At 44.2% G+C, this 17,168-nt stretch overlaps 1 protein-coding gene across 1 annotated transcript; it reads right to left on the bottom strand.

Moving 5' to 3' along the window:
- Positions 1-6,222: 6,222 nt before the first annotated feature.
- Positions 6,223-17,051, bottom strand: clcf1 (cardiotrophin-like cytokine factor 1). Its single transcript, XM_020083323.2, has 3 exons — positions 16,900-17,051; positions 8,530-8,684; positions 6,223-7,708 (listed from the first exon to the last, which is right to left on the bottom strand). The coding sequence occupies exons 1-3, from the start codon at positions 16,916-16,918 to the stop codon at positions 6,362-6,364; spliced, it is 1,521 nt and encodes a 506-aa protein (XP_019938882.2). The 5' UTR covers positions 16,919-17,051; the 3' UTR covers positions 6,223-6,361.
- Positions 17,052-17,168: the final 117 nt, after the last annotated feature.

Here is a 17,168-nt window from a genome sequence, read left to right as displayed (position 1 = left end):
CGCTCACACGGACAACCGATTGATTAACTCATAAATCAACCTCATCCCAGGCCCCGGGCCCTGGAGCGCCCCTGCACCCCCTCTCCCACCCCCGCCAACCACCCAAAAAAAAGCGGTGAGAAGCTGCAGCCCAACCCTGTAGCCTCCAGCTAAAAGTAAGTGGAGGCGGGATGTTCCTCGTCATGGCAGAAACCCAGCAGGAGGGTGAGGCCAGGTGGGGCAGGTAGAGTGGGTGCAGAGGAAAAAGAAAAAAAATCATTTAGGGTGGGGTCATGGAAACAACAGGTTCAGGATTAGTTTGCGTTATTCTAACGTCAGAGAGGGATGGAGACGGAAAACACAGAAGGGCTTAGAGAAGGATACAAATGTGTTAAAAGGACAAAGCAGGAGATAGGCTGAATCAAACACTGTGTAACGCTGCCAAACATGGACAGACAGATATGGAGAGAATGAGGGAGAGAAAGCGTAGAAGAATGCAGTAAATCCCTGAGCGACTGAGCAATTCTCTGGAGAAAGGAAGGAGGAATTTTTATGTGCTGCAGGTGAACAGAGCGAGGGAGGGAGGGAGGGAGGGAGGGAGAGGGAAGAGGAGACGGAGAGAAGGAGATAGACAGATGGAAAAAGAGGCCGAGAACGCGGGGGTGGCCGAGGGAATTTAAGGGAAGCGTGAAAGGGTTCGATTGTAGCAGAGAAAAGGGCACTCATGGGGTGAAAATGAAGCGAAAATGAGATAAAATGACACAAAATGGCTCCCTGTGCAGGTTAGAGAGGGCCCGACAAAGGAAGGAGGACAAAGAGACATATGGAGAAAAGATTGGAGGACAAGGTTTGACAAAAAAAATGGATAGAGAGCAAAAAGGAGAGAGAAAGATAGAATATGGAGGAAGAGGAGGTCTGAGAACGACTCGACGGGTGCATCTGTGTGTCAGCTTCGACGATGACATCACACAGCACTATCATCATGTGACTCACAAATTGATTTGAATTCTTCGTAGGGATAAGAACTTTTTTGTATGTTTGCACTTGTATTACGTCAGTTCACTTTTACTGTGAGTCGTTCAGATCTTCTCCTTTTAATATTATCAACTTTTTATAATCACATTTTTAAACTAGCCTGCATAACAATGATCTCCTTTTTATAAATAAGTACTGCAAGACATCAGGGTTAAGATGTTGTACTCACTTGGTATTTAAAATGTAGCTTTTAGAAACATATTTCAGGTGAAGTTAAAAGTATTGTTCGTACACAGCCTCCTTTAAGGACGTCCAGGGCTTTTGTTTGCATACTGCAAATTCTCACTGGACAACTTTCTCATTGATATCACTCTCATTGTCAAATCATCTCACGTCTGACAACCCTCTGCATTTTTCTTTATCTGCCTGTTTGCACTTTTTTTTTTCTCACTCACCTCTGGAGAATGTGCTTTTTTTCTGTCATGGTTATAAATACTCAGATATCCACAATCCTCAAATGCTTGAGTGGAGATGAAGCAGCTCAGCTGTGCCAATCAGAGCTGTAACTAGCTCAAGATGCTTTGATTTTGAAGCTTGGGTAAAAACCTTCTACAAAGCACCAGCCCTGCTTCTGTTGTGCATGCAAAACTAATGAGCTTATGATTAGATGTTCCTTACTGAAATACTTGAACTCTTCTTATATTTTTTTATGCAATTGCTAATCTTTTTACAAACCAAAACCTTCGAGGTACTTCAACTACCAGCCAGCTAAAGGTATTTATGCATCAAGTGATCCAGACTTTATATATCCACAGATTGTTTGCTCTGTTTACATGTCTTGGGAGATACTGTATATATAGTTATATATATATGTATAAACAGTCGTATAAAGGGCTGTCCATGCTGAGGGTGTTTACTAGCATGATAACTATAATGATAATGAAGAGAGCATCCACACTGATAAACGATAATGTTCTGTAAACAGTGATGCCAAGTACAAGCTGACCGCTCCAGCTGTGTTGGAGCAACACACGTCTTCTCGTCTCTGTTAATAATAACAACAAAACATTCAACCCCTGATTTCAAGAGTGAGTCCAGTTGCATCCCAGATGTGCTTCTTCATGCTGACATCTTTATAGACATGTTTTGTTGTTTGTTTAATCAAACAGAGGTGTCATGTCATCTGCCATATCGAACATGATGTGTTGAATGTGACACATGAATGTGGGTTTGGATTGGCTGTCAGTGTTTCTATTGTTCCACAAATCACTTTGAAAGTGATCCCGATAAAATAATTTTCCACAGTCGTTAATATTAGTGTTCAAAACTAAATATTTATAGCTATCCTTATTGGTGTGGACAGTCTGTTGTGGCTCTAGAGGAGACCGTGGCTGTGAATTGCCTCAGATGACGCCCAAATCTGCAACCCAACTGTCAGTGGTCCGGGTGCAAGGTTTTGACTAGAAAAACTATATGTGGAATAAAAAGTCAATATGTCTGATTCTGCTGCTCTGTTTTTTTTTGTCTATAATCAGTTTGACTTGACGTCCTCAGGGGGACACAGAGGAGTTTCCCAGAATCTTGGTGTTTTTCTTTGAGACTGGAAGGCGGTGGAGTGTGGAGCAAAGGGCCCATGAGGTGCTCTCCAAGAGCGAATAAAAAGTTCCTCAGCGAGATGGCCTGCACATCCCACCCCTCTGTGGGTCATTAGTCTTGCATTAGATCACAAGATGCTAATGAGACGTACGGGCCTGTCTCAGCAGCGGCGTGTTCCTCTGCGAGCAGCTGCTTGATATAGACCCAACAAGCCAATAACGTTGATGCCTTGTCACTCAACTCAGCTCTTATCGAAGGGCTCGCCAGCAAGCAGGGCTCAGCGATCCTGTTACGTATTAGTTACAGCAATTTGTCTCTGCAGCGCTGACAGAGAGAGACAGACGGAAAGAGACGGAGGGAGAAAACAGTGAGTGATGGCTGCTCGATCGCTACGCATGACAAACCTCATTCCAAAGAAGTTCTGACACATCAAGATAATGATTCACACACGTGCTGAGTTTGCAAGCCCACACAGGGGCAAAACACTACACACACACACACACACACACACACACACACACACACACACATTCACACACACAAACAGGCCATACAAAGCTTCCTTTGTTGACTACTGGCAGCCCCTCAGTCACTGCTTACTGAATGTCAGAAAACACACACAGCCTCTTATGCAAGTGTGCATGTGTGTGTGTATACATATGTGTCATGTCTTTGTCAGCGTTAACCCTTTAGCCCATATAGTGAAAGTCATGTGTGTGTGATGATGTGCCAGTGTTGTCACAGTCGACTTCTCTTCCAAGTCACTTCCTGCTCAGACTATGTGCTGCTTTTGTCAAGGTTTATGCTTTGCTCTGAACTTGTTTGCCAGAGCCCTGGTCCACATTTGTGTGTGTTTTTGTGTGTGACCATTTTGTGTCAGGGTGGGTGTGTGCAGGTGTGCGCCCTAGAGGTGATGGAGGGAGGATTCTCATTGATCCCTTAATATCTGGCCCGAGGCGAGGAGAGGGAGCCAAAGAGGTGCAGAGCATGTGGGAAAAAAGTGTAGTCGAGAGCAATAAAGCCAAAACAAGAGAGACAAAGAGGAATGAAAGATAACAGGTGAGGAGGCGATAAAAAAAAGTGGGTGTGGAAGACAAGGGGACATACAAAAAAATAAAAGATAAGACTGACAGAAGAGGCAGAGGGAGAACGGCGGCTTTGAAGCAGACACAACAAGAGAGCTAAGGTGGGATTATGTGGGCTGTGTTTGTACCTGTACCTGTTTGTGCTCACGTAAATCCCTGACTGTCACAGGTCAGAGGGATGGTTTCTTTTGGGGGGGTAAGAAGAGGAGCTTCGTGAGATAGTGTGATGAGAAAGGAAAGCAAAGTGGGAGGAGGAATGATGCAGTGGGAGGTGGAAAGCGAGAGATGAAAGGGAGAAAAGAGAGATCGTAAATTTTCACCCGGACAGACAAATAAAAACTCTCTCATACCGCGCCTCAATCGCCCCATTTTTTTCGTCATGAATGTGAGCCGGTCTTTGTTTTCCAGAAGACTCCTCTCCCCTTGTGCCAATCACCCGTAACCATCCCTATAAAAACTCTAACCATTGCAAACAAAAATCCCATATGCATTTTTGTCTTTCCTCCCAAAGGGCTCCCAAATGACCAATAACACCATGCTCTGTACAAAAGCTACTATTTATTCTCTCTTGAGTAACAATACAGTATTTTCACACTGGAGAAAAAAAATAAATAAACATCTTGTTCAATAAATATTATAGAGATATGATCCATAACCTTATGCCACGTCATCTAAGGCACATTGCAAAGACATAGCATTACATTTATTCTGGAAAACAACCAAACCATCTGTAAATAAAGGAATGAGACTGATTTCAGGTTTTAAAAGGGATGAAAAATACACCTAATTTTTTGCTGAGGAGAGACGAAGAGGAACAGTTTGGCATTAAGGGAACTTTCTTTCCGAATGTTATAGGGGCAGACTGATACCAATCTCATGTCTCTGTCTCTGTCCCAGGTGATCGTGAGCTTAGCTTAGCACAAAGACTGAAGTCAGATTTACGATCAACGGAAGGGAGGTGCCGTCATAGATACCTACTGTGTAGGTTTAGATTTATGGTTCAGCGTCAGATTACACCCATGGATAGCGCCACGTCAACATGTATTATTAATGACCAGGTCATGTGGTGCTTTAATTCTATTCCACAGGAATGGTAGTATTGCAGTATTTTCATTTTGTGCCATTGTTATGGTGAGCAGAAGTGCTGCAGTGGAAAAGGCTTTGCCAGATGATCTTGTGGAAACTTTGAGACAAAAACACAAACAGGCCGTTTTGACCAGTCACGGCTCTTGTGGTCACCATGTGGTGTCTCGCGGCTGTAGCCCTGATGTGCAGTTACATTTTTGAGGAAGTGCATATCAGCTACAGTGCAGCTGCAGAGCCAATGGACGAGGCTGCTGCAGCTTGTGGCATCAGAACACAGAAGTATAAAAGAAGCTTAACAGCAGGACCTGCCAGGAACCTCGAAAGGTTGCTTACTAACATTTTTATTTTCTTTGTTCGCTCACATGTAAAAATGTGTTTTCAGAGGGTTTGAACTACCACAGGGTCTCAAAATGAAATGTATGTCTGGAAAAAATATCCACAGGAGCATGGACAAGGCCGATAAGTGCTGGACGAGCAGATTAGCAGGTTTTCTGTCAGTCTTGAGGTGACGAGACTCAAGGATGGTAACCTGACGCTTTCACACTTGGTCGTTGTGTGGATCAAACAAACAAGATATAAAGTGTTTAGTGAATTTTAGAGGTGCTCGCTGACAGATTTGAACAAAGCAAGGGCTGTTGTTTCTCGTCTTAATGCTAAGCTACGCTAACCACCTCCATATCAAATCAAGAATGCCCCAAAAAATATTTTCCCAAAATGTGAGGTCTCTGCAGGAAAATAATTCCATGATCAAATATGTTTATGTTTCTTGCTCTGGGATGAAATCCTTTTAAAGTGGTAAAGGTTATGAGCAGTGAATCAAAAGCAGCAAAGAAGCCAATTGTTGTTGTTAAGGCACCAAATACCACAGTGAGGGTGAGTGTGTGTTTGACCACCTCTGTCTGGACAGTATGTGTAGCGCTTTTATCGAGTTACTGTAACTGACCGGCCATCTTGTGATTACTCAGCAGTATCCCTCTGCCCATTATTCCCAGTGCAGAGCCCCCTGACTCACACCTCCTCCCGTCTTCCCGTCCCTTTCTGCGTCTTCCTCTCCTCCTCTTCATCCCTCTGGCCATTTCCTTCCCTCTGCTCTCCTTTTGTCTTTTACCCATTCAGAAAACTTTCCCTTCTGCCTGTCGAGAAAATGAATGTTTGCTGATTCACACTTCTGGGGGTCACTGAATCAGTGTTCTCTCAATGCCTGCACTGTCTCTCTCGCTGCCTGACGTTACGTCTACCCTTGTGCGTGCATGTGTCTAACCACCTACAGTGGTATTTCTGTTGATCTATGAGCCGTGAAGTCCGGTAACTCAGCCCAGTCTCAGCGTGTCTCGCTCAATGAGCTGCTATGTGCATTAGGCGGGTGACAGTGCTGGTAATGTGTTGGGTTTTGTGTGTTATATTCCATTAGTGCCTCTGGTGACCTGCCAAATCGTGCTTCATTCATTTATTCCAGTACAGTATGAATGAATGCATTAAAGCATGAGTGTGTTTATGTGCGTTTGTCTGTCAAAGCTCTCAGTTAGTTTCCACTTGGATTTGGTGCAATTCGTTATGGGTAAGATTTCCGTTATGCTGCACATTGTGTGTTTGTGTGAGTGTGTGTGTTTTGTCTCAGTGTCTCATCCCGTTAAAGTGTCTCAACCTCGTAGTCTTTTCTTGAGGCGGTTGAAGTCCTTTGCCGATCGCCACAGCCAACTCTGCAGCTCCCGCAATATCCAAAACCCCTCCACCTTCCTGGCAAAGTCGTTCATTGTCGGCCGCACGGACAAGAGTGAGGAGGAAGAGGAGGAGGAGGAGGAGGAGGAGAGCAGTGGGGTCAGAGGGGGCGAAAGCAGGGAGGTACCCCTTTGCAAAGACAGGGGGACAGGCTGGGGGAGGAGGGTGTGCTTTTCACCTGCTCCGAACTGGTAAAGGAGGGAGAGGGTGGCGAGGGGAGGTTGGAGGGTGGGGGAGAAGAGGGAGCGAGGAGGCCGACGCTGGTGATAGAAAGCTGAGGAAGAGGAGGCAGCCTCCATGTTTGTTTGCTGCCCCTCCTCCAGCATTAACCCTCTGGTTTTCACCACAATAAATCCATCTTCTTTCCTGATGGTGTCTATGTGACGTGAGTTCAGGTTGTAGCTGTACCGATTGTTGTTGTCGTTGATGGTTGGTGGCAGAATGAAGTCGGACCTTTGCGTTTCCAGGTACGACAGTTCGACCCCAGGTTCTGTCTGCCTCCCCTCTTCCTCTCCATCCTCACTGATGCTCAACAACCTCCTCCCCCATCTCTCCACCCCTCTCTCTCGCTCCAGCTCCTCCTGTCCCTCCTCCCCTACTCTCTCGTCTTCGCTGGCGGCCCATATCCTGTTCTCAGGCTCCTCCCTCTTTCCTCTCCTCCCTCTATCTCCTCTTCCTTTCTCCCTCGATCCGCCACTCCTTCCTCCAGCTGCAGTCGTCTCAGCTCTCCTCCCCTCTTTCGCTCTTTTTTTCCCTATCAGGTCCATGTTGACGCCATCCTCGCGATCTCCTTTGACCACCCTCATTCCACCTCGTTTGTGGTTGTTACGGTGACCCACCTCCATCCTCGTCCCAGCTCTGGACCTGTACAGGCTCTGGCTCATCAGTGGAGCCGGCTGGTCGCCTCCTAACGAACTCAGAGGGTATTGCAGCTCGCCAGCGCTACTTCTCATGTTTGCAGATGGAGGAGGAAGCGTGTAACCGAGCGTGGTCATCAGCGCAGATATCGAGCCCAGCAGTCCGTCCAGGCCTGTGCAAAAGTGCAGCAGGGAGGTCTTGAGGGAGGGGCAGAGAGTGGAGCGGGCTAGCTCCCTGACAGCCGCCAGCAGCACAGAGTAGGCCTTCTGGTTCTGGGCAAGTCGGGCTTGGTTCTCCAGGCCATGCCACAGCTCCAGGCGTGTAGCGGCAATGGGCAGGGACAGAGACGTGCTGTTGGGCCTCGGAGGGGAGAAGTCTTTCTCGTTGAATGGAGGGCCTAGGTAGGTGAGCTGGAGGGGGCAAACCAAAGGAGGAGAAAGTAATGAGAAGGTTTATTGGACAATTGTGGTTAATTCAGTTTTATAGCTTGTGTCGTCATTCATTGTATCACAAATAGCAGCTTAATTGCCACACAGAGGTTTTGTCAAGCGATAGACAGGCTTTAAACAAGGCAAGAGTTTATGCAGTTTATCTAAACCATTTAATATGGACCTGAGAGAAAGCACTCGAGTCATGTTTGTAGTGAGTCCTCAATGCATTTAAAACTGTGTGTGCACAAGCACAGTGGATCAACATTAAATTAACTAAACTGTGACGCATGTTTACAACAATGACTTTGTAGTTCAGCTTTGTTTTCTCTTCCAAATGAGTTTGACAAACACATGGGTTTGAAACTTCCAGACATGTCCAATGTCTGTCGCCATATTTCATGAAGTCATTAGTTACTGACATGACAACATGATGAGCTTTATGAGTAATCACCCAGACTATGAAAATAACATCAAAGTTAGATCAAGTTCTTTAAGTTAGTTCAGGACCACACAATGTAAAACAATGTTTAAACAGCAGCAATGTTTTCTTGATTGAACACAAGCTTTCAGGACTTTTGTCTGACTGTGATGTTGCCAGAGGAGAGACTGTTGCAAGGACCGATAAATTGTTGTTGTTCGAAATAAATATACTATTTATCTGCCTTGTAGGCCACAATTTTAGTTTTCTGAATTAAACAAACCAATGAAAAGGTGTGATTTTAAAAATTGTAATAAAAAAAAACATGATTTTTTTGTCCCCCTGTCAAAGAGAAACCATACTGAAAGAAAAAAAGACTCACATATACGTCTTTGATTTCCTTGAGCTGATACTCCAGGTACTTGGTGAGTTCATATGTGCTTTCTATCGAACTCCTCTCACTGGCCAGGTTGTGTGACGCATCCATGGCCATCACCATGGCAGCAGTCAATAACAGGATGAACTGGTGTTGATGGACTGTGGAGAAATAAAAACAATAAAAGACTCAGGATTCTGATTTAGTCACTCAGACACTGTGAGATGTTTCTTTAATGACAATCATGGGTGATCATTTACACACTGCAGAGGTATTTGTAATCATAACAAAGAGATTCAATTTATCTCAGCTATTATTTTCTCAGACATTTTGTGATTATTTCACTTGAAGCTCTAATTTAGTTTGATGACTTGAGGACAGACACAAATCTCCTCTGGCAACAGTTTCCTCGCGTCGCTCTAAAGTCACCGTTCACACTGTTTAAAGGGATTTTCACAATATTCTGGTTTGTTTCCTTGTCTCTATGGCAATGGGCTCATATGTTTACATATTGCCAGGTCAGAGTCATCTGACACTGCCAATAAAGCTTTTTCCGTTTCCAATCTAATTTTAGCGGTTTCTGGCCGTCTGAGGTTTACTCTGGCTTCAAATAAAACCTTGCTTAATAGCTTCAGACAGTCAGACAAATGGCTCCTATGTTCAGTGAACCAGCCTGTCAGGCGAATAGCAGCTTAAAGACTCAAACACACACACACACACACACGCACGTACACACACATTGACATAATGCATTCCTCCAGCCCCTTACATTAACATTGATCATAACTACTAACCTAACCTTACCCTAATCTACCACTAACTCTAACCCCAAGAGCAAGTCTCAACTCTCAGAATGTCACATCATTTTCTCACTCCATTATCTCTCTACTCAAAAGTTATTGTTTTTTTCAATCTTTATTCAAGATTGTGGTCTTCCAGTTTGAGAGCAGGGTTTACTTATTGCATGATTCAGACTTTAGCACAAAACACAGCGCTCACATTCAAATGACCCCTGCTTGTGCTTTAATTTGCTCTGCTTGTGTTGAACCGTGCACTTGCACTCGGATATTTTGTTGCTTCTCCTTCACTCCAGCTTCAGCTCTTCTCCTCACGCTGCCTCTGTACATGCATTAAATGTCTTCTCTTAGATTTTTTTCCTTCTACAATTCTGTCAAAATTCCCCAACCAATACAATTCCAGGTGTAGCATTGACAAATGAAATTGCCCCGCCTTTGTTATGGGCAAGTTAGCTTTACTTCTGATGGGAATCCGGTGAAATAATAAAGCCGTGGAGTGTGGGAGTGCATGAGCCCAGTTCAGTTAACCACCTGTACACCTGTGTCTCTCAGAGAAGGAACGAATCAATAAGTGCACACACAAACAATCACACTTCAATTCTGAACCACAACAGGATGTCCAACACTCAATCTGGTTCTTACAATGTACACTCATAGAAGTTGACACACACACACACACACACACGTTCATGTCTGACCGATATGGTGAAACCAAGACGTGGCTTTCTTTACAATCACAAACATTAAAGTGTTTGTATCAGTTGGTTGTTTTCTGTGGACGTTGTGTTTATGTGTCGGAGTGTTTGTGTAGGTGTTTTATGTTACTGTGTGAGTGTGTGTGAGAATGTTTGTAGCTGTAATTATATATGTTGATTACATTCACATCGATGTGAGTGTACTGTGCATGTGCGTGTGTGTGTATGTGTGTATGTGTGTGTGTGTGTGTGTGTGTGGGTGGAGAGGGGTCATTGGAACAGTGGAAACCTTTTAGTGCTCCTGTCTCTGGTTTCAAACAGAGAAAATTGAAGCTGAAAGCTGGTTTTCAACATTAAGAGACTTCACCTACATTCACTGATCTCTGTCCCATGTTCTCTCTCTCTCTGGACGCCGTCGCCCTCACACTTCCTCCTTCATTTTCGAACTCCCTCTCAACACTTCCTCAGCCGTTCACCGGAGCCGATGAACATTTCTCTCTGCCATCTCTGCTCTCCATCATCCCCGTTCACTCTCATCCTCCTGACACCCAGACTGCAGGCTGCGGTGATTCATTCTTGTAATTATGGGCAAAACATGCTGCTGTTCAACAGGTGTGAAATATGTTCCGCACAATGAGTGTGACCCTGTCGGCTTTGTCTCCGTCTCTTTCTGACGCACCTCGGGCCTCCTGTTGCCTCACCAACCAAATTCTTTTTTCTTCTCCTGAATTAGTCACATACACTCAAACTTTCCTTTTTCTTTCTCTCTTGGCTTCTCCTGCCCACTTGTCCTCCTTATCTCTTCTCTGCCTCGGGTCAAAATAACAGCAGTCAATTAACCCTGATTAGCTCTCATACTCCCTTTCATGTCTCCCATCGTGACGGGCCCCTCCAGGATGAATTAGAGGCTTTAAGTGAATAGTTTGAACGGATTGCAAAACATTTACCCTCGACACGTTTTCAGTGGTTCTAAGAAAACAAGTTCTGACCTAAAACAGTCAACACCTTTTTCCTCTTACTCAACCAGCTCACATTTGACATATCGGTATGCACTCCCTAACAGGTCCGGGTAGAAACGTAATGATGGCATGTGCTCTATACAGCTCTTTATGTAAAAAAATGTGCTGCCTGCCTGTCTGTGCAACTGAAAACAAGAATGTGTTATAATTGCTCTGAGCGAGAAACGTTAAATGCATCCAAGAGGAAAATGTCTTTCTTCACCTCTGTCAAATACTCATGAAGAAAATAAAGTTATGAGTTTGAAGTGAGGATAATCACTTTGATTGTGGTACAAATTGCAGTGATGATACCGGTGAGACAAGTGACTTAATTACTCTGCTCCCACACAACCTCAGCTACAAACTATTTATTCATCAAATGACTTCCTCACAGCTAGTTTCTAAATCCATGTGTTTGGGCCTGGGCACCTCCCACACGCTCCCACACACACCTTGAAATCTGTAAACTAAATCCCCCCCCCCCCCTCGTCAGCCAAGCCTCCTCCTGGGACCTCCTCAACTGCAGACACCTTCATCACCTGTCACGAATCAAACAGAAAAGCATCTTTCAGTAACGCTTGAACATTTGGAGCTCATCAGGCACAGGATTCTCCCACTGAACATCCTCCATTAGCATCAAAACACCCCGAAATCAACACATCATCGTTGACTCTCGGGGTAAACAGCCCTGGAGGAGAAGGACACACAGTGTGCTGAGAGGATTGAATTCAGAGGGAATAAAAAAAGGTACAGAAATAAATGAAAGCCTGGGATGAGAGACAAAATTCTCCTTGGCAAAAAGCGACCCAAACTGATCCAAACCGTTTCCTTTTGTCTGCCGCCACATGCTCAGAGATGATTGCCAGACGCAGAAGGCCCTTGTTGTTTTGATTGAGCGCTGACATGTCTAAGAGCATCTTCTGCTGCGGCTAAAAACAACTGCTCTTTTGTACAAGTAAACTGAGAAAACTGGAACCCACAGCCATGTTGCAGTTATATAATATTATACAGAGTAACTACACTATAGTCGGCATATAGCCTGACATCAAGGTGAGCCCTGCAGGCTTGGGGCTGTGTCTGTGTACCTGGCAGTGGCAGCACACTCCGCAGGGCAGGGTTGAAACCAGAACATTCTCCGTGGGAGGATTGCGTTACAGCAACACAGGGGTTCCCTGTAACGGCCGACCATGACCCGCCTCTGTGCACTCATGTGCGTGTGACTCTCTGCACGTTTTCTCTCACATACCTATTAGGGTTACATATGCACTCACAGGGGAGCTCCACTATTCACAATAGATCTTTTTTTTTGTTATTCGTTGGTGTGTTTTCGCTGATGTAAAGACAGATGTGACACTCCGGAGTCTGGCTGCCATCTGCCCAACAGAGCTGAGCAACTGGCTTCGTGCGCCAGAGCTTCTGCACTCCAAATAGGTCAGAATGAAACCCCACCGCGAGGGTCAGGGTTCAGAGGTGAATTTTGGGATGGAAGGTTGCGTTCAATGGTGAAAAGAATTTTGAAACACATGTGACGTTTCACACTGCAGACAGTGTTTTGGTAAACCAGCGACCCAGTGTTTGTGGGTGTTGTACAAGCCTACCACTCTCCATCCAAGAGGACTAGTGTTTCATGTTTCCCAATATGCACCGCCACTCAAGGTTTTAAACAAGCACAAAAAAACAGAATTTGGAATTGTGGGAAAAGCATGTGCGAGTAAATGCCTCCAGTCTCCAATCTGGTCCAGGAAAAACTACCACCGGTGCCAAAATAGGTTGCCCTCCGTTTCTCTAACCACTTGAAAAGAAGTCTTAAACAGAGTACATGGAAGATGTTGTAAATCAGGTCCAAATGAGATGTTTATCATTTCAAGTGCAACAGTGATTAGAATGGCTGCAGTTAATTGTAATGACATGCTCTCAGTGAGCGTACATTGTGAGACTCAATTCAATATAAATCAAGCCGTGCAGATGGACTTGAGAAAAAAGGTTGAAACATCATCTGTGGTGTGTTTTTCCGAACTAAAAGTCCTGCAGGCTACATCCTCTCACTCTCCACACTTCATTTGTATCCATCCACTCATCTGCTGCATCAGAGGACAGCGACATTAGAGACAGATTCATCCGAACATGTTTGATTTGATTGCTGTCGTTCCTGGATGTCGTGTTGTGAGCGATCTAAGAGACGGGTTTGAACTCACTCTACAGACTCATCGCTACAAATTCAGCTTTAATCCCACAGGAAACTGATTGAAATGCAGCCACATGCAATAATTTTGAGACGTCATAGTGGCATTTTTAAATCTCATTATCTCAACAACGTGTCACATTTCTTTCTCTGAATCTGCACCAATCCTTCACTTTGTCTCACACATTTGTTGTGATCACGGCAGAGCTGTGAAAACATTGTGGCTTTATAAAAGCAAAGACCTGTACTGAGCCAAATCCAAATTCGAGCCAAATTGTTTGTTTGCGTAGATTTTTTATAATTCTGTTGCACTGGCAAATTTTTGCCTCCCGTCGTGAAACTCACCCTAAACATAAACACACCTGTGCAGGACGCCTGGGGGAAAAAACACACATCAACACACACTGACGCGAGGGACGGAGACACATGTTGGTTCTGTCACTTATAGGTGAGTGAGGGCAAGTGGAGGTGGAGGGGTTTGACAGTCTGGGGTCAGGGTCGGCATTGTGTGTCTGTGTACAGTTACAGGCTAGATTTATGTGCAGTCTGTACTCAATCAAATGTGCATTCCTCCACTAACTCAACACACACAAATGTGCACACACATATAAGCATCCAGATTGCGCAGTGGGGCGTAGATCCATGTATGCACCAACCTTATACTGAATAAATACATATAAACAAACCAATGTGCACGCACACCAACACACTCACACACCATCCCATCTCTTGCAGGAGATTCTTCCTCTGCAGATTTTTGTTCATACTGAATTTCAGATTGATCCTCTTGGCCCTGGACACACACTCATGTTGCCAAACAGCACAAACAACCCCCAGAACCAAAAGGCAAGAGAAAACACACATTTAATGCCCAGAAACTATGCAAATATCTGATCGCAAAGTCAGTGTCCTCCATCTCCCATCTCGCTCCTTGTCTCCTTCCTCACCCTATAAGCCAATCTATCCCTGCCTCTCTCTCTCTCTCTTTTAAATCTGTGGATTCCACCCGCTCCTTGCTTTATCGCCATGTTTGGTTTCAATTTCATTGTCGCTTGATCTGTCGCCCTCCCTCCGTCTCCCTACTAAATCTCCCTGAAACATCGAACTTCCATTTTAAAGTTTCCTTCCTTTCTCTCCCTAATTACTGTTACCCTCTCTTCCTTTCACTAATTGGTTCCACTCGCTGCCTCAATCGACATCTTTCATTCCTCACCGGCCCCTTTTTCAGACCCTCGGTTTTTAATTTACCTCCTAATGACTTAGTTTAGCGGCTCGGCAGAGTCCTGGAGACACTCATGATCTCTTGTATTGTGTATTAGTTAGTGTGTTGTGGTTCACTATTGCTGTGGCAGTATGACTTTCATGTGTCATCTGCTGTATTTTTTGTTATTTATCGCTGTGCTACAGACAAATAGAGTCATATGTTTATTTAAGTATTTCTGTACACGCCACCTTGAATTTCAGCTCCACTACAAAATGTTTTGCGAGCCACAGTTATGTTGTGTATTGCTGATGAAGATAGTGTAAATCTAAAAAATTGCTCATTAAATAAACAATCCATTGATAGACAGTCTTTTATAACAACTCAACAATGTCTAAAACTTAAAGTTGGAGCCAATGCTGTCTGCCTGAGTAATAAATACTTTTGAGCTGATGACGCCGTGCTGTTTTTCTGGACACATATCTTCTAAAAGTAGTGTCTATTTTTATATTGTGGTGTTGCTCATTTTACTTAACTGAGGGATCTGAAAGTGAGGACAGATATTTTTGGGCCTTGAAGGATCGAGACAGAGGGGAGGAGGAGGAGGAGGAAGAGAGGATTTGAGAGGAAGGGGGGAGAGGAAAAGGTGGGGGAGGAGGGGGGTTTCTGAAGCGAGGGGCCATGTTAATTTGGGAAAAATGTAAACAGCATGTGTAACTGTTCAAAGCGTGACCGACTCATTTTATATCATTCCCCCCTTCTCTGTGCTCGCTCTTTCCCTCTGGGTGCTGCTAACTTCTGTCAATCTGCACTGCATTAACCCCTCTACCGCCAGTTCCTCCTCCTCTCTCTCTCTCTCCCTCTCTCTCTATAAACCTCCCCCCTCCAAACATCAGCTTGACATCCCTATATGTATATGTAGTGTATGTGTGTGTGTGAGTGTGTGTGTACACATGAAGAATTGAGGATGGAGCTGAACGAATCAAAAGATGTGAAAGGTTCACTTTATCCTCGCTTTCGCACATCTCTCTCTCTCTCTCTTTCTCGCTCTCTCTCTCCTCGTTCTTTTTTTCCTCCAAAAGGCTGTGTGTTTGAACTCACTGGTCCAACACACACACACGCTTTTATCTGAAACACACCGACACTAATTCAACCCTCCCGTCAGTAACAGGCCTTGTCTCTGAGAGTGTGTATATCAGCATTTGTGTGTGTGTGTGTGAAAGTCAAAGGTGGCATGTTCTCCAACAGTGGAGGCTGCTGTGTATTTATTTGCTCCAAGTATCAGGAGCAGCAGCAGTTTGTTCTGCCCGCAGCTCTCTGTTTTTTGTCAGTCTAAAGTTTCATCAAGTTTGCTGATGTGCCAAAGAGCTGGTTCACATGACCTGACCACCTGAGGCCAGGAGAGCGAGGGAGGATGGCATGAGATGGAGAGGGAGAAGGAGAAGGCAGAGAGAGAGAGAGGAAGTTGGTGATCTACTGTTCCACACATCACTTCATGGCTCAGCCGCCCTTTGGTGTCTTTCCCTCTTTCTCTCACCTCCTAGAAGACATGGAGCAGCAGCCGCACCAGTCATCCCAAGGGGAAAAGTGTGTGTGTGTTTGTGTGTGTGTGTGTGTGTGTGTGTGTGTGTGTGTGTGTGTGTGTGTGTGTGTGTGTGTGTTCTCTCACACCCTGACTAACGTGAATCATGTACTTTCTCATATCGGTGACAGCTAACTAGACAGGGGCTTCAGTTGCCTCCGACCCCTTCGACTCCTGTCTTTTTTATTGTGAATAATACCCCCCCGCCTCTCCCTCTAACACACACACACATTTTGTCCGGTCTCTTCTTCTCACTCTCTCTTTTCACTCTGTTCCTCTCTTGGCTGTCAACACATTTGCTGGCATATATCTGAGAAATACAAAATAACTCAAAAATGAAATAAAAATGTTCCTCTGTGCTCATGTAGTTTGTTTAGTCCATTAATATTTATTGGAAACTAAATTTAACATCTTTTGATAACCTTTGGGTTGTGATGATGAACCTCCAGAGCCCTCGGTCTCTTCATTATTCATTTTCTAAATGCTTTACAATCATTAATAAACAATGCATGCTGCAAGAAAAAAAGAAAAAAAGAAATAAATAAATAGAAACATAAAAATACATTTGGATTCAGTTCTTTCCAGGGTTACAAAAGCTAAATGAAAGATATACGAGCATGATTATAATTCATTTTTTTAAGTTAAGGCTGCAGAATTTAATGTGAAATTAAACTTAAAGATACTCCTAAGAATAGGATTTTAAAAGTGTAAAAACACACACCAACATATTCTGTAGCACCCAGTCCTGCTCTTGTAAAGGAATATACATCACACATTTATAGGCCTATTATCAAACAGAAATTAAATAAATATAGTATTTGTGGATTTTTTACTTGACCTATAGAGCTTCATGTGGAAAAAGAAAAAAAGTTTTCTTGCTTATTAAAACGTCCATCAAATATTTTATCCTCATGGTCTTACCTCCGCACAATCTTGTCATTTTCTCCAAATCTCTTTATTCCGTTCTGCGCGCTCTCTGAGCCTCATCCACTGCACGAGCTGAAATATGACGATGATGATGATGATGGTGACGATGAAGGTGATGTTCTTCTTCCCTCGTGTGGATTAGTCAAAAAAACTTTTCATAGGCTCAACGAAATCTGCTCCAGTCCTCTTTCAAAACAAGTCAGGTGATGGTTAAATCCTGTGGATGGAAGGAAAACGTCTAGAGATAATAAAGAATCAGAGAG

Source organism: Paralichthys olivaceus, chromosome 9 (genome assembly GCF_024713975.1).
Source record: "Paralichthys olivaceus isolate ysfri-2021 chromosome 9, ASM2471397v2, whole genome shotgun sequence".
In the NCBI taxonomy this organism is placed as follows: domain Eukaryota; kingdom Metazoa; phylum Chordata; class Actinopteri; order Pleuronectiformes; family Paralichthyidae; genus Paralichthys; species Paralichthys olivaceus.
The sequence above is the reverse complement of the archived record's forward strand: the minus strand, read 5'-3'. Positions and strand labels throughout refer to the sequence as shown.

Coding starts and splice junctions, on each gene's coding strand:
- clcf1 (XM_020083323.2), bottom strand. Junction 7,709..8,529: donor AGGAAATCAAAGACGTATAT/GTGAGTCTTTTT, acceptor TGCCCCCTCCAG/CTCACCTACCTAGGCCCTCC.